This window comes from Protomyctophum parallelum (assembly GCF_964188405.1).
Source record: "Protomyctophum parallelum genome assembly, chromosome: 3".
Lineage (NCBI taxonomy): Eukaryota > Metazoa > Chordata > Actinopteri > Myctophiformes > Myctophidae > Protomyctophum > Protomyctophum parallelum.
In genome coordinates this window covers 23,135,133-23,160,132 of record NC_139698.1, presented here as the reverse complement: position 1 = coordinate 23,160,132, position 25,000 = coordinate 23,135,133, and the positions used below count along the sequence as shown (strand labels likewise).

The following is a 25,000-nucleotide window of genomic DNA, read 5'->3' as shown; positions in this document are numbered from 1 at the left end:
AATGCTAATGCTAACAGGAGGGGCGTTTGAGGGGATACAATACACGTGTTCCACAGCCACTTCCTGAGCAGTCGCCATTGAGGAATGTCCCGGTCCCGGCCATCTTGAAACAGAAAGGTTGGTGGGGGGCGAGCGTCCATATCGTAACCATGGCAACCTTAGCAGACTTAACCGACTTTAAAAAGGCACATTCTAAAAGCCAAGGAACGCTGACCAAGAACGCCGCTAAGTGCTTAATAGTGCCATTCACCGACGCAAAGTCTGAGGAAGAACTCAAACTTATGATAGTTGGTGTGACGAAGGACTACGAGGCATTTCTAAATGATAGCCTAGAGTATAAAAATGCTTTAGAAGAGATTGATGACGAGGATTGTAAAAAGGAAATCCTCGCGGTAGATGAGAAAATAAAAGCAGGCGAAGAGAAATACACTATAGGCATTAAACAAGTGAAGGACCATTTGTGGGACCGGTGTATTGATGCGGCTTTTAAGTGCGCTATAACTCGGGTAGAGTCTGCGTTCCGTTACGCAGATCCTGACAAATATAAAGAGCACGAAATAACGGAACGCCTCTGCAACAATGTGGCTACCGAATTTGAGGAGTCCTTTGCAGACGTGAAAGCCTTATTTGAACAGTATGAAGGTTGCATTTCTGGCGAGAATTTGGCCGGATTAATGAAAACAGTCAACAACTATAAGGTGGAGAAAAATAGACGCCTCCAGGAGTTGGCGCACAAAGGCGATATAACTAAGCCTGTAGCAATTAAAGAGGAGAAGGTTCCTCAAGCCCTCACCGCCGCTGACGGCGGGGCAAACGGGAAAACAAAGGCGAGTAAACTCGCTACCCAACCAATGAAATTACCACAATTTAGAGAGAGCGCATGTCTTATTTCAGATGGAAAGCACAATGGCATAGAAAATATGCGCTGTGTGAATCCGCTGACTGGGGTGACGACATGCATTACCAACTATTGATGGATTCCATTGACAAAAAGATTAGTGATGAATTAAGACTGGATTATTGCAAAACTACTGAAGAAGTGTACCGTAAACTGGAGTGTTTATACGGTAACGTAGGACAAATTGTCAGTGAGATTATAATGAATCTGGATAGCGTGCCTAAGGTGCGCAGTGGACCTGGTCAACACAAAGAGACGTTGCATCTAGTTCGATTGATAGAACAATCAGTCCTTGATCTATCTGACCTAGATGCAGATGAGGCTATCAAAAATCCAGTCGTAATTTATAATCTGGAGAGAAAATTGCCGCCAGAAATACAAGAAAGGTGGATAGTTCATCACCAAGGTTTGTCTAAAAATCAGGGCAATGTCGGGTACAAGAACAGGTTTGAGTGTTTCATTGAATTTCTCCGCGAGCATACAGCAGTGCTCGTTGAACAGGAGATATTAAATGCAACAAGCTCAGAGACCAAACGTAATGATTCACCACGGAGCCATAAAAATGAGCGGTACTCAGACAGGCCGGGCAGCGGTGCGCGCGAGAAACGCGCGTCCACAAAGGCTACCAGTACCACTAGTGGCGAGGCGCGCGGATCCAATTGCGTAATCTGTGGGGAAAATGATCATACGGGCCAACTGTACCGTTGTAAAGTATTCGGACGAGCTAATGTAGAGAGCAAAAGGGCTCTCGTTAAGAAGCACAAAGCATGCGTGCGGTGCTTAGGCCAGCATGACGGGCAGTGCAGAGTGCGGAACAACAGTTTCCTATGCAAAATTGTGGAGTGCAAAAACGAAGCGCCTCACAATTTTCAGTTGTGCCGCGCAAAGGCTGAGAAGGGTCGGGGATCTGGTCCTATGGGAGGGTGCTCTGGGTAAAACGGTTAGCGGAGTGCATCCTACTCTGTTTGACGCTAGTGAAATGATCACAAGAGAGGCGTCAACCCATTTAGCTCTTTCAATGAGAGGGGCTGCCGTTGAGATTAAGGCGGCGGCTACTTGCCATACTGATTCCGCCACCGCTCTGTCGTGGTGGCGTTGGGACAGTATCGGCGCCGCGTGCAACCCTCTATGTGGAGGTTGTCGGTGTGGAAAATGCGCTCCTGGTGGAAAGGAGATGTCTCTCGCTGACGAAAGAGAAATGGAGATTGTCAAAAGGGGTTTAACTTTTAAGACAAGTGACGCGCACAGTGACGAGTCTCACTGGGACGCGAGTTACCCCTGGAAAGAGAATCCAGATACTTTACCGAACAATAGAACGGCGGTTGTGGCCACGTTCTTAAAATCTGAGAAACGTCTCAGTAGAGATCCCGTGTGGGAAAAGGCTTATGCTAGCCAGGTGCACGAGATGCTCAAGAGAGGAGCTGCTGTCAAACTGTCTAAAATTGTCATGGACATGTGGAACGGCGCTGTCTGGTGGATTAACCATCTCATGGCACCAAACCCACATTCTGTTTCCACGCCAGTTAGAATAGTCTGGGACAGTAGTCAAGAATTTCGAGGTGTGAGTTTGAACAGCATCCTGTTGAAGGGTCCTGACGTCTTGAACCCCATCCGAGCAGTGTTACTTCGTTTCAGAGAAGGGAAGTATGCTGCTATCGGCGACGTAAGCAAAATGTACCACTCGGTCTGGCTTGAAGAGCGGGAGGTACATTTGCACCGGTTCCTATGGAGGGACTCAGTTGACAGCGAGATTGAAGATTACGCTGTGGTACGGGTCAACATGGGTGACCGTCCAGCTGGTAGCATAGCTCAAATAGCGATGCGCGAAACAGCGTATCTACCTCAGTTCACTGACATGGTGGACGAGAGGGAAGTAATCGTGGAAAACGCTTACGTGGATGACATTTTTCTATCTCACAATTGCCCCCAGAGGCTAGAGGAGCTACTGGCGGGGGTTAAAACCATATTGGCCACCGGGGGGTTTCACCTAAAGCCCTGGGTACGGTCAGGCCAAAGTGGGAGGGAAGGAGATGGAGAAATGAGACCAGAGACTATATTGTTGCCAAATCAAATGAGAGAGGAAGACAACAAGGCTCTGGGAGTTGGTTACCATGTGAAGGAGGACAGCCTCTTCATCATGATTGCCATAAACTTTTCCGCAAGAAAGAAAAAAGTGCGGAGCGAGGAAAACCTTGCTCTGGAGGAGGTGGCGGAGAAAACGCCAAATCCTTTGACTCGGCGGATGTTGCTGAGTCAAGTAGCAGGGCTGTATGATCCCATTGGCCTTGTGACGCCTCTGAAACAGAAGGGCGTTATTCTAGTCAGAAGAGCGTTCCAGGAGGCAGGGTCATTGACCAAAGACACTTGGGATCAACCGCTGTCTAGCGATCTCCGCATGAGAGCGGTTGAGCTTTTTGTGGAATATGCAAAGCTGAGTTCTATCACGTTCCCTAGGTGCATCACTCCGCCCGGATGGGTGGGGGAACCTTGGGGCATCACCTTTTCCGATGGGAGCTCAGAATCCTACGGAGCGGTGCTCTACCTGCGCTGGGAAACTGCTAGCGGGGTAGAGACCCGTCTGGTGGAGTCAAAAGCCAAGTTGGCTCCCCTAGATCAAAAAGGCGATGCAGTGAAAGCTGAAATCTGCGGTGCTGTCTTTGCCGCACGGCTTAAAGAGTACGTGTTGAAGCATAGCAGGCTGACAATCGCGAGGTGGTATCACTTTGTTGACAGTCAGACAGTGCTGGGTGCCATTCAAAGAGACAGTTACGGGTTCCAAACGTTCTTCGCAAACAGGGTTGGGGAAATCCAGAAGGCGGGGCCTGTGACTGACTGGTGGTGGATTCCCGGGGTGGAAAATGTAGCTGATCTAGTCACAAGGGGGGGTTCTCCTGAGCAATTAGACAGTGACTCCCTGTGGCAAAAGGGACCAGAATTCCTGACCAAACCAGTGGAGGAATGGCCCATGAAGTCTGCTGCTGAGGTGGCTGCTTCATCGCGAGAAATCGTGAGTACATTGCAGAGAAAGGCATTCTCTGCTGCTGTTACTAGATCCCAGACTAGGAACCAGGGGTCTGCGACGCTGCCAGGCAGTGGCAGGTCCTCACCAGTCAGTGACAGATCTTCACCGGACAACGGGGGGTCTCCAGCAGCAAGCAGGAGTCCTTCACCGGTCAGTGATGGGGGTTCTGGGGCAGCATCTAATGACGAAACTGAGCAGCTGTGGGGGTCGGGTCTTGTGAACCAGATGGACTTGACTAGATGCAGCACACTGTCAAAACTCTGCGGGGCAGTAGGCTACGTCCGCAGGGTGTTGCGCGGCCACAGGGGCTTATTCAAGTCCGGCAGTCGTGTACAGTGGGGGGCAGTGCTCTCTGTCGGAGAGCGCGACACAGCATTTATGGAGCTGTGCCTTGCTGCCCAAGAAGGGATTTCTTTCCCGACAACGACACTGAACCGTCTTGTAGTTAGTAAAAACGACAAGACAGGTCTCTTGCTATGCCGAGGCCGAGTTCAAACCGTTGACCAAGAAAGTCAAGGCGTGCCCATCATTCCTTACGGAGCACGAGTCAGCACACTACTGTGCGAGGAGGCTCACCGTGCAAACCACGAAGGCGTGGCTGGGACACTCCTGCGAGTCAGGAAGAAGGCCTGGGTGATTCAGGGGCCGAGGGTCGCACGGAAAGTGATCGACTCTTGCCTGTTTTGTCGTAAGCGGGAAGCTAAGCTATCCAGTCAAGTGATGGCTGATCTTCCTACAGTGCGCACAAGTCCAGCAGCTCCGTTCGAGTACACAACGCTGGATTTGTTCGGTCCTTACACTGTCAGAGGCATTGTGAGGCGACGCGTAAAGAGAAAAGTCTGGGGCGTGGTCTTCAGTTGTATGGCCTCACGAGCTGTCCATGCAGACTTAGTTGAGGACTTGTCTACAGAAGGCTTTCTGCAGACCTACCAGCGATTCACTGCTCTGAGAGGCCACCCCAAAAAGTTGTGGTCTGATCAGGGTACGAACTTTGTTGGCGCAAGACCAGCATTGGAGGATCTATACAAGTTCCTAGGGGACATTGACAAGAAGCAGATCCAGCAGAGAGCAGCAGTTGCAGGGACCGACTGGGCATGGGAGTTTAGCCCAGCGGACTCTCCGCATCGGAACGGGGCGGCCGAAGCTGCCGTCCATGTTCTAAAAAGGGCGTTGAGCAGCGTCGGCGACACCGATGATCTGTCGGCGTTGGAGTTCCAGACTCTACTTTACCTTGCTGCTAACCTGTCCAACGAAAGACCCATCGGAGCCAGAGCTCAGGTCGGCGAGGATTCGGTGGACATCATCACTCCCAACTCACTGCTGTTGGGGCGGGCAGGGCCCAGGAGAGACTACCTGGGTTTTGACTTCCCTAGCTACCCATACAGTCGTCTTCGGGCAGTTCAGCGCGAGGTGGACAAGTTCTGGAAGCGGTGGAGCCAGCTGGCGGGTCCACATCTCTTTATCCGAGAGAAATGGCACGTTCCAGCACGGAATGTGGCCGTCGGCGACCTGGTGTGGGTCGCGGACCAGAACGCTCTACGAGGTCGATTCCGGATGGGTCGTGTCGTGGAGGTCTATCCAGATAACCAGGGTGTTGTCAGGGACGTAAAGGTGCGGACATGTCCAAGTCTGCCCATCAGTTGGTCGCAGGTGGAAAAGGACGAGGTGGCGTGGCCATCTGTCATCCTCCATCGTGATGTGCGAAGGCTGGTGGTCCTAATCCCGGTTGAAGACCAGTAAATTAGACTAGAAGTCCTCTTGAGAAATACCCAAACGAACTCTTCCATATATGCATGCTGCGCGGGTAAGATTAGCTTAATGGGTATTTACTTGAGGCAAGACTGGGTGGTGGGGCATACTTGCCATCCAGTAAGGAGCGAAGCGGTGGTGTCGACCTCCTATAGTCAGTTGAGATCAAAATTTATTCAGTATGAAAGTAGAATAGGTTTATTGATTCATGAGTTCACCTGGTGAGTGCCATCCGGAGGCGTTCGTCAATAGAAGCATGATTGATATACTTTTTTCTATTGTTTATTTGAATGGTTTTGTATACAAATGAGTGTGGGGTATCTATTTAGCTTACTGGGTTTAATTTCAAACCGTAGCTAAAAGTGGGAGGTGTCGCGTTTATTCCGGGTGGTGGGCTCATTATAATATTAAGTGCCGACCCAGCTTATATATGTAACTACATGTTGTGTTGTATATGTATAGATGTTAGTGTTACTAAGGAAGTTCACTGCCTATATAGAATACTCTGTGTTATATAAGAACAGAAATCCTCTTATCAACCAATTACAGTATCTCAGGGATGTAGATATTAATACAGTAAATTGGGGGGTAAAATGTGTTGTACTAACTACTGCTAGAAGGAATGTTAGGACGCATACTAGTGGGGCACAAGTCAATAAGTGATGACAATTGCATGAGGAAGGAAGTGTCAGATGTCGAAGAGGCGTGCTCTCACAGAGACAATGCAGATACGCGTACCCGTTTTATTCATTCGTAAGCAATGTGACAAAGCAGGAACATGGCGTTTGCGTGAGTCTTTATAATGTGTTAATAAGTACGGTAAATACTCTGTCATAGTGATACGCTTGTGCAGTCGTTAGATCTGTGAATTAATAGTATGTGTTTGTGTTTCTTTTGTGTGTTTCAGTTTATTACCTAATGCTACTAACGCGACTACAGTCGCGACCTCTGAATCTTGTGCTATTGATTGAAGAACATTTAGTTGTGGAAGCTATTTGAACTATATCTAAACACGGGCCAGACAAAGCAAATAGGGCTTTTACTGTACACAAGTTTAGTAGAAGTGTGTTTGTACGTGTGTGAGTGTGTTATGAGTTATTAGTAATAAAATGGCCGGAAAATAAGTGAATGTTTGAGAGCCTTATTACAACTTGGAGGAAGTGTGTGTTTGAGTAATATAACGGTGTGTGTTTAAATCACAATTACTATCCTGTTTGTTACACCCCCATGCGGAGGGTTGAATCAATAGTTGAACAAAGTTATGAAACAGCAAAGTTTAATTATATCCGTACAGTGTACATGGACCCTAACAGGTCCATTTGGTTCCATTTGTACACTTCCAGAGTTATGGTGGTATATGTGGTATAAAGCTCGTTCCATTCCGTGCGTGTGTGTGTGTGTGTGTGTGTGTGTGTGTGTGTGTGTGTGTGTGTGTGTGTGAACGGTGAACAGGTACTAGAATAGTACTAGGATATAAGGATATAGTAGAATTAATAACAAATCAATAAAATATACCTTTTCCTCAGAATACGTTTCTGGTCCACACTACGGAAAGGGCAGTTTTTAATGATTTGTGTGCGTGCGTGCGTGCCTGCCTGCGTGCGTGCGTGCGCCCTCAATTATTTCCATATTGCTCATAGCAGCTCTCTCTCAAAATTAAGCACACACACACACATAAACACATACACGCACAAAACCTGTTATCGTTAAGATACACCTTTATTAAACGCAAAAATATACACGACACACAAACATCCTCGACATCTCATAGAAAGCGTCGCGGTCGTACATTTCAGTAAGGCCCATAATAATAGATCAGACTTTTATAGCCGCCTTGTCCAGAACAGCAGAATTTACAGTCATTAAACCACCTGTCCCCCCCCCCCCCCCCCAACAGCCCATAAGTGCATAAAGCAATAAAAAAAACGAAAAAAAGAAAAGAAAAAAAAAGATTAATCATAAAAAAAACGAAAAGAAAAAAAAACCTCCATAAACATGGAGGCTGACGACTCGGGGACCCATTGGCAGTGACATGTGCACACACAGGAGGGACTCATCAATGTTAACGAACGTCTCTCTCAGCCCCGCCGCGGCCCCGCCTCGGAGTCTCCTGAGCTCCGCCGGGCCCCGCCGCTATAAAAGAGCCATTCAAGCCATGAGAGAGGTTGAAGAGAAGAGTGAGCCTGCTTTTTCCTTGTACGCTCCCACAACAAGCCGCACAGGGAGGGAGGGAGGGGAGGGAGAGTCACCGCCCGCCCGCCCTCTCTCGCCCTCCTAATTACATGGAAATGTCACTCGTATCCATATCGGAGGGGAGGGGGCGGGGCTGTGATGACGTCATGCTTCTTACTGCTGTATGTTGCCCTCGGGGCCAGGCCCAGTAATCAGCGGAGGTCCTGGGAGGGAGGGAGGGAGGGAGGGAGGGAGACTTTGGATGGGGCGTCCGTCGGGGCCTCGACTCTGACGTCTTTTCTCCTGCCCTGAGTGTCTGTCTGTGGCCGTCCTCCACGGTACAGTACAGGAGAGTACAGTACAGTACAGTACAGTACACCCCCACCCACCCCTCACACACACTCCCATGGAAAAACAGGGCTCATAGGGAGGGAGAGACGGGACGGGATTCAGACGACTATACAGCGATGGGACTTCTCACACCAGTCCAGGCCCTGCCGCCCTGCCGCCCGCCCCCACGGCCGTTAAAAAACAAGGCCGTGTTTTTGTACGGTATGAGTCCAGGGTGGTCCCCGAGGAGGGGGGGGGGGGTGTTCTTCGCCCCCAGAGAACTACCGAGTGCTTCTGCAAACGTTGTACGAGGGAGAGGGCGAGACAGCGAGACGACAGCAGGTCACCACCTGGCGTGGTGGTGGTGGTGGTGGGGCATGCATGGTGGTGGTGACTGGGCTGGGGGATGCAGATAGCCTGTATGCCATGCAGTGCCCCAGACCAGCCACCAGGGTGTCCCGTCGTTCACACACACACACACACACACACACACACACACAGCGGTGGTTTGTCCCTGCCGAGCGAGGACAATTAAGGCACAGCAGGTGAAGCTGTTTTTTTTTTTAGAGGTCTGTCTGTTTGTTTGTGCTGCGTGTGTGTGTGTGTGTGTGTGTGTGTGTGAGTATAGCTTTACTCACTGAGGTAACCTTGGGAGTCTTTATGCATAGTGGTGATGGGACAGTCCTTGTGGGTGAGGAGGAGCTGTTTGAGCTGGGTCACCTCGTTCTTCAGCATGGTCACTTCGTTCTGCAAAGCACAGCACGCACGCACAAACACACACACACACACACACACACACACACACAACGCACACAATACACATATTTGATTAATAATACATAAAAAAGCAAGGCTTTTGCAGACCTATACAGACGACAGGCGCGTAGGAGAAGGACAGCAAAGTGACCGACCTTTTCTCTTAAGCTCTTTATTCTGTTTTATTTTGTTCTTTGCTTTATTGTTTCGATTGCTGCTTTCAGGTCAGCGACAACAAGGATGACAGGCTTGTATAACAAAGTCTTGCACCAAAAAGGGCTTCCCCGTCCAGAATGAGTTAAGCGTTGTTGTCCTGAGCTTTGATGCTGTTGCTCTACGTACTTGAAGCTTAATATTCTTACTGTGTTGTTTTAAGTTGCTCTGAATAAGAGCAACCAGGAAATACTATACAGTGCCAGCACTTGTGTGCGTGACACTGCGTGTGTGGTGCGATTTCACTTTCACAGGAACCTAGTCGCTAGGAGCATTCCATGTTCCGAGGTAGGTTTATGACAGCTAGCTGGCTGCCAACTTTTTGCACAAGAGAGAGAGAGAGAGAGAGATAACAGACAGAGATTCTAATCTAAAGTAGGATATAGTTCATCTATCAAGCATCGCTTTGTTTCCACAGTACAAACTTGCCATTCATGTAAAATGCTACGGGGGCCGCGCAAAGGCCTCCGGAATCAAAACAAAGCCATTGTTGCACTGCACAGACGTTTCGGAAACACGTTGCACCTGTTCTCTCGCTTTCCATTTTTCTTTCTCACGACCGTTTCGTTGGATGAAAAAAAAAGAAGCAAACGTCCGTTTTGGAATCATGGGGTTTCCCTGCTTCGGTGAAGATATAGCGTTCACGCTCTTTACCCAGTTTTTATAGCCCAAAAGAGACATTTTATCTGAAATCTTCCACCCCCTGGGAACCCAAATTCGTGAAAATAGCCGATCTACAAGCTCACAACACGTAGCATAGCGAAGTGTTGTGAGCTTGTAGATGGGCTATTTTCACTACTTCGTTTGACAATTTATGGAATTTCCTAGATTTAAATCCATGAAATTCTTCAAAAGATTAATCTTTGAATTTGTTTGCAATGCATTTATCAGTTTTTCCTTTTTTTGGGGTGGGAAATGTTTTCAAATAATAATAAAACACAAAATGTCGCAAACAAAAAAACCCTTGAGAGCGTAAAATGAAACCAAATGGTTTCATTTTACGCTCTCAAAAGTAAAATTATTGTTAAACACCTGCATTACTTAACATCTCCTATTGACGTTGGCATCAACACAGCATGAAATTGCGGAACAAAACGTCCAAAACGACGAGAAAACGTTCAAAGTTTCGGGTCTAGTAAACCACGGCTCTCTCTCTATAGGGCCTCGCAAAACGGGGGAGAGATAAAACGCACCTACAGTTCTTTTTTTTATTTTTATATATATATATTTTTTATCCCAATTGCAACAAGGCCCTTTTATAATAACCGTATAAACCGTATCAGTTATATACCTGAAGCTGCATGTTGGTCTGCGTCAGCTCCTCGGCCTTCTTCTCCAGCGACATCACCCACACTTTCCTCTTCTGCCGGCAGCGCGTGGCCGCTGCACGGTTGCGCTCCAGGAACTTCCGCCGGCGCTCGTCCGGGTCCTCGTCCACCACCCGCCGCCGCCGCCCGCCGCCGCCGCCGCCGTTGGGTGGCGGCGACTGCAGCGTCTGCGTGGGCTGCATCTGCTGGGCTGCGGGCGACATCTTGTATAACGGAAATACATACATAGGACGACGACGAGGAGGAGGGGGGAGGGGAGAAGAGAAGAGAAGAGAGGAGAGGACAACAAGGAGGACATCAAGGTCACTTTTCTATAGTGCTTTATCCCTCCTTAAAAAAGACCACGGAGGGGAGGCACGTCTGACACTGTTTTACTAGACATGCCACGACGACTCAGACGCGGGCGCGGCGCGCGCGGGGGGGGCTGGCTGGCTGGCTGGCAGCCAAGCCACCTGTCTACTGTCACAGCAGCACCACCGCTGCACTGTCTGTCTATAGCGGCCCTCCCCTCCTCCCCTCCTCCCCTCCTCCCCTCCCCTCCCCCAATACACACACACACACAACCTATATATTAACCTCCCCGCGGCTACATTCCCTGTCTGGCAGCGTCCCCCGTAAGAACAACATCTGGTCGTGACACGCGTCCTGTATGTTAAGGCCAGGACAGGAATGACTGACTGCCTGACTGACTGATTGGAAAACTGACTGACTGACTGGGGCCCGATTCACTCACTGGCCTTGTTAAAGAGGTGTCGCAGAAAGAGAGGCGAGCTTTTTCCAAACCGCCCACTTCCACTCAGACTTTAACGTCGGTTAGACGTTAGACGTCGAAAGAGGCCGCCGTAACTACCGCTGCCGCGCTCGCTCCAACCCGACTGACTGATCTTGACATAAACTTGGCAAGTTCAGCTGTTTTTCAGCCTTCCCAATCATTACCATTTTTATGAGAGGACCAACGGAAAATACAAGGCTCTTTGATGGCCGCTGTGTATACAGGCACCGAGTGTTGTTTTAATGTCTTAATGGTACGTTTGGAGCATAAATCCCCCGTCTCTCGCCGACTCTCGGCGAGCCCTTCATCTAATACGTACGTGGGCATCGCCCGAGGATCCGCGCTGGGCTGGCTGAGCGACGTGAGGACGAATAGGGAGATTCAGGGGTTTCAGTTTAGACTAGTCATTGGTTAGACATGGGTTAAGGTTAGGTTTAGGTGTGCTGCTACGAGTGCAGTACTTAGTTTAGACAGTACTTGGTTTAGACTTGTCATTGGTTAGACCAGTCATTAGTCCTATAAACTACAACCTATCTCAAACCCTCACCCTAAACCTAACCTCCCACGGGGCAGCACACCTAAACCTAACCTTAACCCATGTCTAACCAATGACTAGTCTAAACTAAGTATGCACCCCGCTGCCCCGTGGGAGGTTACGGTTAGGGTGAGGGTTTGAGATAGGTTGTAGTTGTATAGGACTAGTGACTGGTCTAACCAATGACTAGTCTAAACCAAAAACTGTCTAAACTAAGTACTGCACCCGAGATTCCGGAGATTCGGATTTTGATGTCCTTTTACGTCGCAGCTCTGAATCACAGAACGAACAAAAAGACAAACACAAGCTCTGTCCATATTCATATAGCTCACGCAGTATATTACACGGCTACTTAATTAGGACGAGGCAGTCGGTCTTGTCTGTCAGCGTGACTCGCTCTTGTAAACTCTTCGCCCTGTCTGAGACACCTGGAGCACATTGTGAAGCAACGTATATAAACCGCAGCTTGGCAGCGTGGAAGAAGAATTAAGGGCGTGGGGTGGTGCGGGGGCACTAGTTTCCAACGGGGGCCCCAGGCCCTGAGAACCGTTCACACAAGGAACAACTTTTTTTAACAGCATCATCTGTGTGACCCCTTTCCACCTAATACCACCTGCCTCTGCCTCTGACCCGTGGCTGACCAACCGCACGAAGAAAAAAAAGGGAATAAAAATGACCCCTGTGAAAGGCTGCCAGGAAAACTATACTTGGCAGGCGGCGGGCCGGCCCGGAGGCCACAGTGAAAGGGGAAAATGTGTTTGACCTGCTAGCTTTTTACAGTGAACGTGAAACATAATTTAAGCCTACTTTTTACACAGTAACCACTAATAGCTGTTTGTCCAAAAAAATCGAGAAAAAAAAACGTGTTTGCTCAACAGGGCCCTCTAAAACAGCACCTTGATCCAGTCACGGTCCATTAGTGTGTGTGATCTCACGGCCAGCGGGGTTTTCACAGCGCTGGTCAGACCCCAAAACAAGGCCAAAAACAGGCCATATATTTAATCGTTTTAAATAAACATTTGTGGAAATAGTCGCGGTATACAATGAAGCTTGTGGATTTACTATTTCCACCGGGTTTTTTTTAGTGTTTGGACAATTTATGAGCAATCAGATGAACGGAAACGATTCTGATAATTTTGCAGAATTTGTTTGCGATTACAGCATGCTAAGTATAGTTGCAATTAGACAGTGGTTCTCAAGCCTGTTTGGGTTTAATACCCCCTTTCCTGATCAAAGTACCCCCATTTACCCAACATGATGCTTAGAAAAGGAACAAACTATATCTAGCATTAAACATATCGTTGCTGTCAGGCACAAACCTCATAACTCCATATTTTGGAGTAAATGAATGCCCTATACTTTGTGTCATACAAAAGTAGCAAAAATAGCAGCTTTACAAGCTCAAAACGTTTGAATTTGAATCCGTAGCCGTTTCGGACATCCAACCGATTATTAGACCACCATCCTGAGCACATTTACTTTAAACCGTGTCCAGTTTTTTTCCATGTTCTACTTTCTCTCACGTATACCTGGTAGCAGTTTGTCGGGCCTTGATGCCGTCGTAATGGCTAATTTTAAACTAGCTGAAAATAGCCGATCTACAAGCTCACACACGGCTATTTTCAGCATGCAACGAAAGTGTAAAATGTCTGGATCTCTTGGATAATAGTCTTATTTTTTGTCATCATAGCTTAGTTCTCATTTAGTTTCCATTTAGTGTTCGTCAGTGAAAAAAGGTAGTCGACGAACATTTCTCGTCACAGTATTAGTCGACCAAATGTGACTAAATTTGACTGAGGGACTGCCATTGGATTTATTAGAATTTTCATAGGTTCAAATTGACATATTGGTTGTTCAGTTTGACCCACCAGTTTTGGAGATATGGCTTATAGAGTAATGTCTTGCAGAAAACAGCCAGTTGAGAAAACAGGCTTGAAAGGTTCACTTCTGTGGACTCTAACATTACACCTAGCTACATGTTTGGGCATTTATTTCATATTTACATGTCTGACACTTATTTCAGACATCTAGTATGTGAAGAGTCTGCCTGTGCTATTAACTCATAAAAAATAATAAAAAATATCTGGTGAAAAGCTGGAATTTGCGCGATGGCAGTCTCTCAGTCAAATCTGGTCACAAATCAACACAGCTGTGTCCATCCACGGTGCGTGGCGTTATACCTGCGAACCCGAGTGCATGGCGTGGTGGTGCGGCGAGGTCTGGTGCGGGTGCCCCGGGTGGAGGTGGGGGTTGTGGGAGTTGTGGTTGTGGGGGTTGTGCCCGCTCTGCGGGTGGTGGTGCCCACTCTGCCCGTGGGCCTGGCCGTGGGGTGCGTGGTGATGCCCGTGGTGCTGGTAGGCGTGGGGCGGGCCCTGGAAGGACATAATACAAGGTCGTCGCAAGTGTTATTATATCATCGTCTCCGACCGCAGTCATTTCGAGATAGTCGCAGTTATTTTGGTCACAATCGTCGTAATTGTGTCCATGTTGAAAATGGAAAATGGTGCATTTATATAGCGGCCCTTATCAGGCGCGCCTGGCCCTGTCTGTGGCATTGACACAGTGTCCCCCCCCGATTGAGTCTGGCCGCGCATGCGCAGACCGTCGCTTTGTATTCAGACAGTCTCAGAGGCACTTAGACTGTAAACACACCCCCCCCCGCTTGGAGTGCCCCCCCCCGCTTGGAGTGGGTCCCCCACGCAGGACATGGGGGGACACCCTTGTCAAACATCAGAGAGTAACTGATTAAGTGAAGGTTCCCTGCTAAAGTAATGCTAGTGCTTCCATGCTAGTAAAGTAATTTGCTAAACCAATTTATCGATAAAATTAATTAATTGTAACCGATCGTTTTTGAAGATAATACTAGTATGGTACTAACTGGCTAACAGAAATAGCAGAGAAGGAAATATTAACAATGGTATTTTGTAAAAGTGTATTGGCCCGCCTAGCCTACAGAGCTACCATCAACAACAAAAGATGTTGCCAGATTCTGCGAGAGAAATAAGCAACCAGTTGTGAAAACAAATTCAAGCCCAAAATAATAACAACACAAATCTTATTTATATAGTGTTTTTATTTGTACTCATTTGGCACATTTACACAGGCCTAATGCATCTGAGACTGTTATTTTAATGTTTGTTTGTTCATACAAAATGCCAAATAAATACAGTAGACTATAATTTTTTAAAGGAGAGATAACAGGCAAACGATCAAAATGACAATGGTTCTACATTATCTAATTGTGTAGAAATTAAGTAGGCTAATCTATTATCTCTAATGCAACAACAAGTAACAACAACAATACTATTTGTGTTGTGTGCAGGCAGCTAATGTGTCTGTTTGGTGTGGGGGAAGTTCCGGGGAACCCTTGCTAACAAAGCCAACTACAGCTTCCATGCTAGTAAAGTCATTTGCTAAACCAATTTCGCGATAAAATCCGTTAATTGTAACCGATCGTTTTTGAAGATAATACTAGTATGGTACTAACTGGCTAACAGAAATAGCAGAGAAGGAAATATTAACAATGGTATTTTGTAAAAGTGTTTTGGCCCGCCTAGCCTACAGAGCTACCGTCAACAAATGATGTTGCCAAATTCTGCGAGAGAAATAAGCAACCAGTTGTGAAAACAACTTCAAGCCCAAAATAAGCGAAAATAACAACACAAATCTTATTTATATAGTGTTTTTATTTGTACTCATTTGGCACATTTACACAGGCCTAATGCATCCGAGACTGTTAAACATCAGAGAGTAACTGAGTAAGTGAAGGTTCCCTGCTAAAGTAATGCTAGTGCTTCCATGCTAGTAAAGTCATTTGCTAAACCAATTTCGCGATAAAATCCGTTAATTGTAACCGATCGTTTTTGAAGATAATACTAGTATGGTACTAACTGGCTAACAGAAATAGCAGAGAAGGAAATATTAACAATGGTATTTTGTAAAAGTCTCTTGGCCCGCCTAGCCTACAGAGCTACCATCAACAACAAAATATGTTGCCTGATTCTGCGAGAGAAATAAGCAACCAGTTGTGAAAACAACTTCATATGCATAGTTTATACATGTATATAGTTTCATTATATAGATGGATATATTCCACTGTTATGTTCTTAGCTTCTGTAAAACAGATGTCATTGCCAAACACTGTCTTTTGAATAGGCTAATGTGTAAGGTGAGCTTGTAGATAGGCATCTTCACTGTTATTGTGCTGTACTTGTGTCACACACACACCAAATCAATCTAGACAGCACTATAATTGCTTTTTATGTAGTCATAGCACTTTATAGTTAGATATATGTGGGTGATTCTTCAACTTGGGGCACTTTTGAGTTTAGAATTTAAAAAAATGTAAATATGGCTTGAACTCAGTTTAGTTTCCCATTCCTAGGTGTCCATTAAGGGGTCTGGAACAATGATTTTAGCTATCAATCAGGCCATTGCTATTCCTATTTTGATTGTGGGATGTCAATGGGCCATTCACAACCATCTCACTGCTGTCAACAGGTTTGTACCTATATTATCTTGTAGTAATAATACATTGTATTCATGTTGCACTTTACATTGCTCCAGTAGAATAAAAATAATTGTAATAATATATAAGCACTATAAGTTACAGTGAAATAATGTATTGGGCCTGGTAGGCCAACTGATGTTGTTATTGTCGTCACCAAACTATAATAGAATATTTTTGTTTTAACAGCACAGAGGGACCTGGACCAATAACAATCCACGATGATGTCGTCGTCCAGTGCACTGGAGACATCGATATGGATCGACTCTCTGTACAGCTGACATTGCTCCCGGGATTGTTGGCAGTTCACAACGAGAAGAATGTACTCATGGGTCGCACGTCCATCACAAAAGTGACACAAGTAGCTACACTCGTTGACGTGCTGAAACAGAATTGGGCTGAAGATGGATGTCTTAGCGAGGTCACCAAGCTACTGCGTCTGTACTTAACAGTGCCGATGACAAATTCCAACGCTGAGCGTAGTTTCTCAACCCTTCGTCGGGTGAAAACCTACCTTCGTTCAACGATGACCCAAAAACGCCTCAACCACCTGCTTTTTTTGCACATCCATGATGATCTGACTGAAGCCTTGGATCTTAAGGAAGTTGTGAAAAGCTTCTGTTTTGGGAATGACTCCCGCATACAGTACTTTGGGAAATGTGGGTTCGGCAGCTGCTAAACCTGGTTCTGCATCATACCTGCCCTCATGAAGAGTCCTGTGCGAGTCAAAACATGTTTGCTGTTTTAAAAGTTATTTTTATCTATCCTCCTCATTTTTAAACTTTTTTGAGTGCTCGGATCACGGTCCTTTTTCTATTATTTGAGTCCCACTGATCTTTGAAGCACCATTTCACTTTACTTTTAAACTTTTTATTGCACCTCCATCGAGCATATGGTTGATTCCCTCTTTGTATTTGTATTTGCATTGCTTTGGAAATGTTTATTTTGCTTTCCTTCTACCTTCCTTATTCCTAAATAAAGTGCCTCATCTTTGGTTTAAATTAATGTGTCATGGAGTTCTTTTAACTTTCATTATCCCTGAATTTTACACAATTTTACATCTAATCACTTGGTTACCTACTCTCCATAAACAACTACACTTTAGAAACAAGCTCAAATAATTAACTATACTTTATTTTTGTCATACATTTTTATTAACATTTTATAAATGATTATAAAATTGGTACAGTATACTTTTACAATTTATCCAGGGACAATTGTCTTCTAAGAACACTTTACAAATAACACAAGTGCTTACTGTAGTGAATTAAACAGAGAGGACTGGAGTCAATTGGGTTATATTATTTTTAACACAAATTTGAAGCTGTCAAAATCTGACGGCCATTGTCACGCCCACCTTTTGGTAACGCCCACTTTTGGACACGCCCACCTTTTGGTAACGCCCACTTTTGGCCACGCCCACAAAAAGGACCCCCCTTGTCATTTTCCAGGCAGGCTCCACTGGCCCTTATCCAAGGCGCTTTGCATAGATTGTGCATTACATTCACCTATTCACACACACATGCATACACGATACACCGATGGCGGAGGAAACCATGCAAGGCACCAACGAAAACAACACTGCCTGTTGTTGTTATGATGAATTGAACAAGGTGGACCCTATTGTAAACAAGTGTAATGCTTTATTGGGTCGTCCACTCACAGTTAACAGTCTTTGTATTGAGTTGTGCTTGAAATGTACTGTAATTTTGCAAACTGTTAATAAATATTTCAATCAATCAATCAATCAATCAATCAATCAATCAATCAATCAAAGCCCGTAGGTGCTGGTGTGGGTGCATGTCTAACCTGTAGGGGGTGCTGGTGTGGGTGCATGTCTAACCTGTAGGGGGTGCTGGTGGTGTGGGTGCATGTCTAACCTGTAGGGGGTGCTGGTGGTGTGGGTGCATGTCTAACCTGTAGGGGGTGCTGGTGCGGGTGCGAGTGCATGTGATGGTGAGACGCCTGCTCCTGTTGCCGCGACGACATCATCTCCATCATGTGACCCATGGAGTTCATGTTGCCGTTGGAGATGGCACCCGGGTGGTGCGCGAGTGCGGCCTTCAGCCTCTGTTGAGAGAGAGAGAGAGAGAGAGAGACAAAACAGTCGCGTTAGGTCACCATGACGGATCCCTCACGTGTTGCAATTGACCTATAGCAAAGCCCCTCCCCCAAACTGCTATATGGTCCAATCACAGCTAAGCATAACATGGGTTAGACAAATAGTTTTCCTATATGAAAAAAATAAATAAATGTCACGCACATATTTTTCCAGTGCATATATACGGCAGGCCTTGTTGACGGATTTGGAAGAGATTTTGAAGGTTCTGGTTCCAAAAAATGAACCAGTATTTAATGTGTAAAATCTAAATTTATATTGGAATGAATGAGCCCGGAAAGTGTCCAAGTGGGAGTGTCTAAGTGGGAGAGGGCGGGGCTTAGCTATAGGTGAATTTGTATCCCTGAGACGTCCCCCAATCTGCACCTTATGATTGGGGGGGTCCCATTGGTGTTTAACTCTAAGTGTTCATTTTGTACACTCACTGAGTATCAAAACCTGTACGGGTCCATTTGGTTCCTATATCAGTCATTTTGCTGTGCACTCCCTGGAAACCAGTGCTTGCACAATGGATGAAATTATTAGCGCACGGCATGCGCTTTATCCCCCCCCAAAAAAGAATGTCGGCACGGCATACTACGTATACAGCGTATGAATGCCACTGCCTGGAACGCCCTCTCAAGGAACCCCCTGGGACCCCACTTTGTGAACCGCTGCATTACAGCTGTCATGTCTCCCACATAAGAGTATACTACTGTACAACAATATCTTTGAATCTCAGTTCGTGACCCATATTGGAGGTCGGAGAGGCCCGCCTTGCTATATTCCCACCGCTGCCATCCCTCTGTGGCTGTCCTGTACAATCAAGTTGAAATGCCCTAAAAACAATCTTCAGGAATGGAACATCATTCGCACACAACGCGAGGCGAGGCGAGGCACAGGTTGGGTGCATAGTTTCCATCCATCAGTATGCTGACAGAATGTGTTGACTGTCAGGAGAGAGAACAGCTCTCCATAAATCTACGTGTCAACACGGCGAGCAGATCATAGTCACTTAGCCTGTCCTCTGTCTCTCCTTCACTACCTCTCATTCTCTCTCTCTGCCTCTCCTTCATTGTGACATCTCTACCACCCCCCCCCCCCCTCTCTCTCTCTCACTCCCCCTTTCAGTGTCTCTCTCTCTTCCCTTTCAGTGTCTCTCATCCCTCTCTCTCCCTTTCTCATTTATATTTAGACGTTTTGCCAACAGTCTTATTATCCACGAGTCGTTAGCGTCGTCTCGCTGCTCAAGGACACTCTGAGGACACGTGTCCATTTTAATGGACACATCATTCACTTATTGTGGGTGGAGGCAAACTTCATGACCTTTACAAGTATCAATAATAATAATAATAATAATGATAATGGCTGGGTTTCCCATAGCAAGTGAGTGGGGGCGTGTGGTTCTTAGGGGCAGTCTTCAACAACACGTCCCTTTCACTGTGAACATAGATTTTCCTGTGCATAGATGTGCCACGCAACTTTCCTTATAAGGCGCTGAAATGAAATGCGGCTTACCAGGCCTCGTCCGAGACCTACTAGGGCGGTCTGAGGCCTATCAGGCCTCGTTCGAGGCCTACCATTGTGGCCTAATGCCTACCAGAGCGTCATGAGGCCTACCAGAGCGTCATGAGGCCTACCTGGGCGGCCTGAGGCCTACCTGGGTGGCATGAGGCCTACCAGGGTGGCATGAGGCCTACCAGGGTGGTATGAGGCCTACCTGGGCTGCATGAGGCCTACCAGGGTGGCATGAGGCCTACCAGGGCGGCATGAGGCCTACCAGGGCGGCATGAGGCCTACCAGGGTGGCATGAGGCCTACCAGGGTGGTATGAGGCCTACCTGGGCGGCATGAGGCCTACCAGGTGGCATGAGGCCTACCAGGGTGGTATGAGGCCTACCTGGGCGGCATGAGGCCTACCAGGTGGCATGAGGCCTACCTGGGCGGCCTGAGGCCTACCTGATTTGATTGTTTGAATACTTTATTAGGCAACATAAATGCAAACAGCACAATGTACAGTCAGGCATTTCTGTCCAAAAAAAGGATTTCACCGAAGAAAGACCTTGCGGCCTTGTTTCCATTCGGGTCCTATCCACTCACACATGACATGAATAATAAGTTAACACAGTAACAGTAACAATATAAGTAAATATAAGTAATAACAATAATAATTTAAGGCAACATATACATTTCCTCTAAACATGAAATATACAGTATTCACAGGTTGGGGTCGAAGGTTAATCGGAAGGGGATTATTATTCGCACTAAGCGGCTGATGCGATCACCTCCTCTCCCTTTGACCTGCTGACAGATGGGGGGAGGGCATTCCACACCTGGGTAGCAGTGCTTTGGAAGGTGAATTTGCCCATATTTGTTTTATAAATGGGTGGCACCAGATCGTTGTTCACGCTCCCTCTAGTTTTATGGCTGTGGTTGTTGCTCACCTTTTTAAAGTAATTAGCCAAGTAAGGGGGGCGGCGGTGGCTCAGGGGTAGAGTGCCTGGATGGTAACCGTAAGGTTGCCAGTTCGAACCCGGGCTCCCCCAGAGTTACTGTCGAAGTGTCCTTGAGCAAGACACTGAACCCCTAATTGCTCCCGATGTGCTAGTTGGTGCCTTGCATGGTTTCCGCTGCCATCGGTGTATGAATGTGTGTGTGAATGGGTGAATGTAATGCACAATCTCTGTAAAGCGCCTTGGATAAAGGCGCTATATAAATGCACCATTTACCATTTACGTGGGTACTGAGGGCATGGAGGGTAAAGTTGCATTTACAATTTTGAAAGTCAGGCCCATCTTTAATTGCTTGACTCTATCTTCCACCCTGAGCCAGCCTATGCTGTCAAAATGCTCTGCATATAGGTGGGTCATGGGCCCTAGGTGAAGAAGTCGGATTAGTTTGTTTTGAGAAGTTTGAAGCTTGGTTTTCTGTGCCATTGAGGTGTTAGGGAACCAGGACGTACAAGCATAGTCAGAAATGGGCAGTATGAGGGCTCCAGCTAAGGTCCTAAGGGCCCTTTGGTTAACAAAGGTGGAGATTCTGCCCAAGAATCTTGTCCTTTGACAAGATTCGGTCTGAGGCCTACCTGGGTGGCATGAGGCCTACCAGAGCGGCATGAGGCCTACAGTACCAGAGCGGCATGAGGCCTACCAGAGCGGCATGAGGCCTACCAGGGCGGCATGAGGCCTACCAGAGCGGCATGAGGCCTACCAGAGCGGCATGAGGCCTACCAGAGCGGCATGAGGCCTACCAGAGCGGCATGAGGCCTACCAGAGCGGCATGAGGCCTACAGTACCAGAGCGGCATGAGGCCTACCAGGGCGGCATGAGGCCTACCAGGGCGGCATGAGGCCTACCAGGGCGGCCTGAGGCCTACCAGGGCGGCATGAGGCCTACCAGGGCGGCCTGAGGCCTACCAGAGCGGCATGAGGCCTACCAGGGCGGCATGAGGCCTACCAGGGCGGCATGAGGCCTACCAGGGCGGCCTGAGGCCTACCAGAGCGGCCTGAGGCCTACCAGGGCGGCATGAGGCCTACCAGGGCGGCCTGAGGCCTACCAGAGCGGCCTGACCGGTCAATTAAAGAATGCTGAATTAACTAGCTTGTATTGGTAACTTTGACTACACAATAGCCTCCCATTTAACCTCCTTGTATATAGGCCTATATTTTAGGGATGCACCGAAAGGGAAATTCTTGGCCGAAACCGAATACCGAATATAGGAAACAGTTGGCCGAAAACCGAATACCGAATAGCCGAATACATCTTCGTTGTAAAGCTACCTGATTATGGCAAAATACATGATTATGGATTTTCATAATCGATTCATCGGGCGATTATTTAAACGATTAATCGGATTATGGCACCTTTTTGCAATTACCTTTAAAAAAATGCTTCAAGTTATTGTAGGCATGTTGTAACTAACAATAAAGACAATAAAAATGAATACTCCTTCAAAATTAATATTTTACCCCCTTTTTAATACAATTTGATTTCATTGCCATTCCTTGTACTTATGGAATGATACTGTAATCTGTAATGTTGACTGTGTATAGCTGACTGTCTTTCTTCCCATTTCTATCTCTCAGACCCCAATTTATTTGTATTTCTATTGTAAAAATCAATGTAAATTTTGAGAGTGTATTTGGTTCCATTTTTGCACTCTGTTACAGACCCCCACTTGGTTTACTTCTTAACTATCTATAATTTAGCTGTCTAAATTAGTAGGACCACTGTCCTACACAGTGTGTGGGCACGCACACGCACGCACAAACACACACACACACACACACACACACACACACACACACACACACACACACACACACACACACACACACACACACACACACACACACACACACACACACAATAGCATTCTAGCTGATAGGGGAAACCGTTCTTATTTAGCAGCCATATTAGCATGTTCTCTAGGCTCTAGTATCACATATTGCCAAAGTTAAACAGCACTGAACAACTGATCATTGTTAAGCAAAACGTTCACGGACGTTCTGCTTCTGCTTTTGCCCTGCCTGTGCCCACTTCAATGCGCTGCTGAGATTACACACAGGTGGAAGAAATTTGAGGAGCTAACGAGCAAGCTACTGCTAGTGTTCGTCGTAGCCTGCCTTCAAGCTCACAGATTCAGACATTGGGGAGCATTTTTTGTTGTCATACGACAAAAGAATAGACAGTGGCGGTGCTCACAAATACCATGTTTTGGGACCTGTTTTGGGCATTTTGCAACCTGTTGATGAGCTCGCAGATTTTGCGGAGCGCATCGCACGTGATCTCGTGTTGTGTTTATAGCTATCTAGCTATATATCTCGTGTTGTGTTTATAGCTATCTAGCTATAATATCTGGTGTTGTGTTTATAGCTATCTAGCTATATATCTGGTGTTGTGTTTATAGCTATCTAGCTATATATCTCGTGTTGTGTTTTTTAAGCACATTTGAGTGAGGAGTATATAAACTGCTCCAAAGCAAACCCCAACATTGTATTTACCTGCCATAGTGTCAACCCCTTACCCCTGTGTCGGATCGGTGGTTAGACTGGCATATTCACCGATACCGATATGACCCGATATGACAAATAAGGGCCGATCCGATACTTTTCCGATACCGATACAGTATTTCTCTACTTGAAATGGCTGCTGACCATTTTTACCATGATTTATGTAAGGAATAAGCCATTGGATTCTGTTCATTTCAGTACAGTATGGACATCAACACGCATGAGGGACTTGAAACTTAATTGCTTGAAATATGTCAATGTACTCTAGTAGTTAAAATACCTCCAAGTACGGTACTTTAAGTACATGCACTGCCACTTAATTACTTTCCACCATTGCGCGACAATGCGCGTGCGTGCATGCATGCATGCGCCATGCATGTGTGTGTGTGTGTGTGTGTGTGTGTGTGTGTGTGTGTGTGTCTGTGTGTCCGTCAGACCTGTGCCCAGCAGACGAGGTGTGAGAGCCTGAGCGCTGCTGCTCTCACACACCTGGCAACGCAAAGGCAGGCTAACGGGAGGGTTTGTTGCTTCAGAACGTGTGGTCCACTTAACGAGACGAGCCAGGGAGAGAGAGAGAGAGAGAGAGAGGGGAGCGCAGCGAGACACACACACACACACACACACACACACACACACACACACCTTGAGACAGCGGGGTGAGGACAGAGCTAAGAGACGCCGTCCGTCTGTCTGTCTGTCTGTCTCAAGGAGAGCATTGTGTTCTTACTGTACGTGTTTACTACAAAGCGGGAGCATCTCCTCTCCTCTCTCCGGGGTCTAGTAGTACGCTCTGAGACGTGACTTTACACAGACAACCCCTGGAGTGGAAAACTAAACACAAACTGCCAATAATCTGTCTTGGTTTGGACTTCGATCTGTCGCGTTTTAAGATGTCATAAAAAATAACAAAAGAGTCATGACTGTCCCTTTTAATTTCACCCCCGACAGACAGTTCAACTCTCCAGAGCGCACCTCGGCTCGTCCTGTTGTTAACAAGCTTCAGGAAGAGAAGAGCCCTCTTTGACTCTTGACTGAGCGCTGAATCTGTGCAGATGACTTACAGAAGTTACAGTACGCTGGGGTGATTAATGCAAAGTCAGGGTTGTTTAGTGAGAAGCGTGCACGCGAATAAAATCAAGACTGTCATGTGTGAATGCATATTTTATTATTTTTATTCGCAGATGCGCATCATGACTTTATTCTCATCAGGTGCGCTGTGGTTTCGAGGTGCAGCGGTTTACGCTCATATAGGGGGGGGGGGGGGGGGGGGGGGGGGGGTCGTGACATCATCGTCGTCATACCTGGAAGTTATACGGGTGGCGAAAAAAACGACTTTCTGGCCTTCATGACAGCCCATATATACATCCAAACGGAAAAGTCCTATGTGTGATCGCATTAAACGACGTTAAACAACGTTAAACGATGTTAAACTCACTTTGCCACTCCATTCCGCCACCCACTTTATGCACGTGCACACCCTCTATGTTATTATTGGACGAGCTGGCGTTGTGAAGAGAGACCCGACTGTAACCACTGGAAGAAATATACCCCGTTCAACTCATTAATTTCACTATACATTTACAGTCCGTTTTCCACCGTCCTTCTCAGTG

General features: G+C 46.8%; 1 protein-coding gene across 4 annotated transcripts in view; it reads right to left on the bottom strand.

Moving 5' to 3' along the window:
- The window catches only part of creb5b (cAMP responsive element binding protein 5b), a 117,669-nt gene that overhangs the window by 2,062 nt on the left and 90,607 nt on the right, over positions 1-25,000 (bottom strand). For 2 of the 4 annotated variants that reach the window (XM_083761320.1, XM_083761323.1), the window contains exons 8-11: positions 18,200-18,352; positions 13,956-14,147; positions 10,432-10,671; positions 8,810-8,918 (exon numbers count right to left, since the gene is read on the bottom strand). In XM_083761320.1, coding sequence (XP_083617446.1) covers positions 8,810-8,918; positions 10,432-10,671; positions 13,956-14,147; positions 18,200-18,352 — 694 coding nt within the window. Of the gene's footprint in view, positions 1-8,805; positions 8,919-10,431; positions 10,672-13,955; positions 14,148-18,199; positions 18,353-25,000 lie in introns of all 4 variants that reach the window. The other 2 variants (XM_083761322.1, XM_083761321.1) reach the window with 2 other exon arrangements.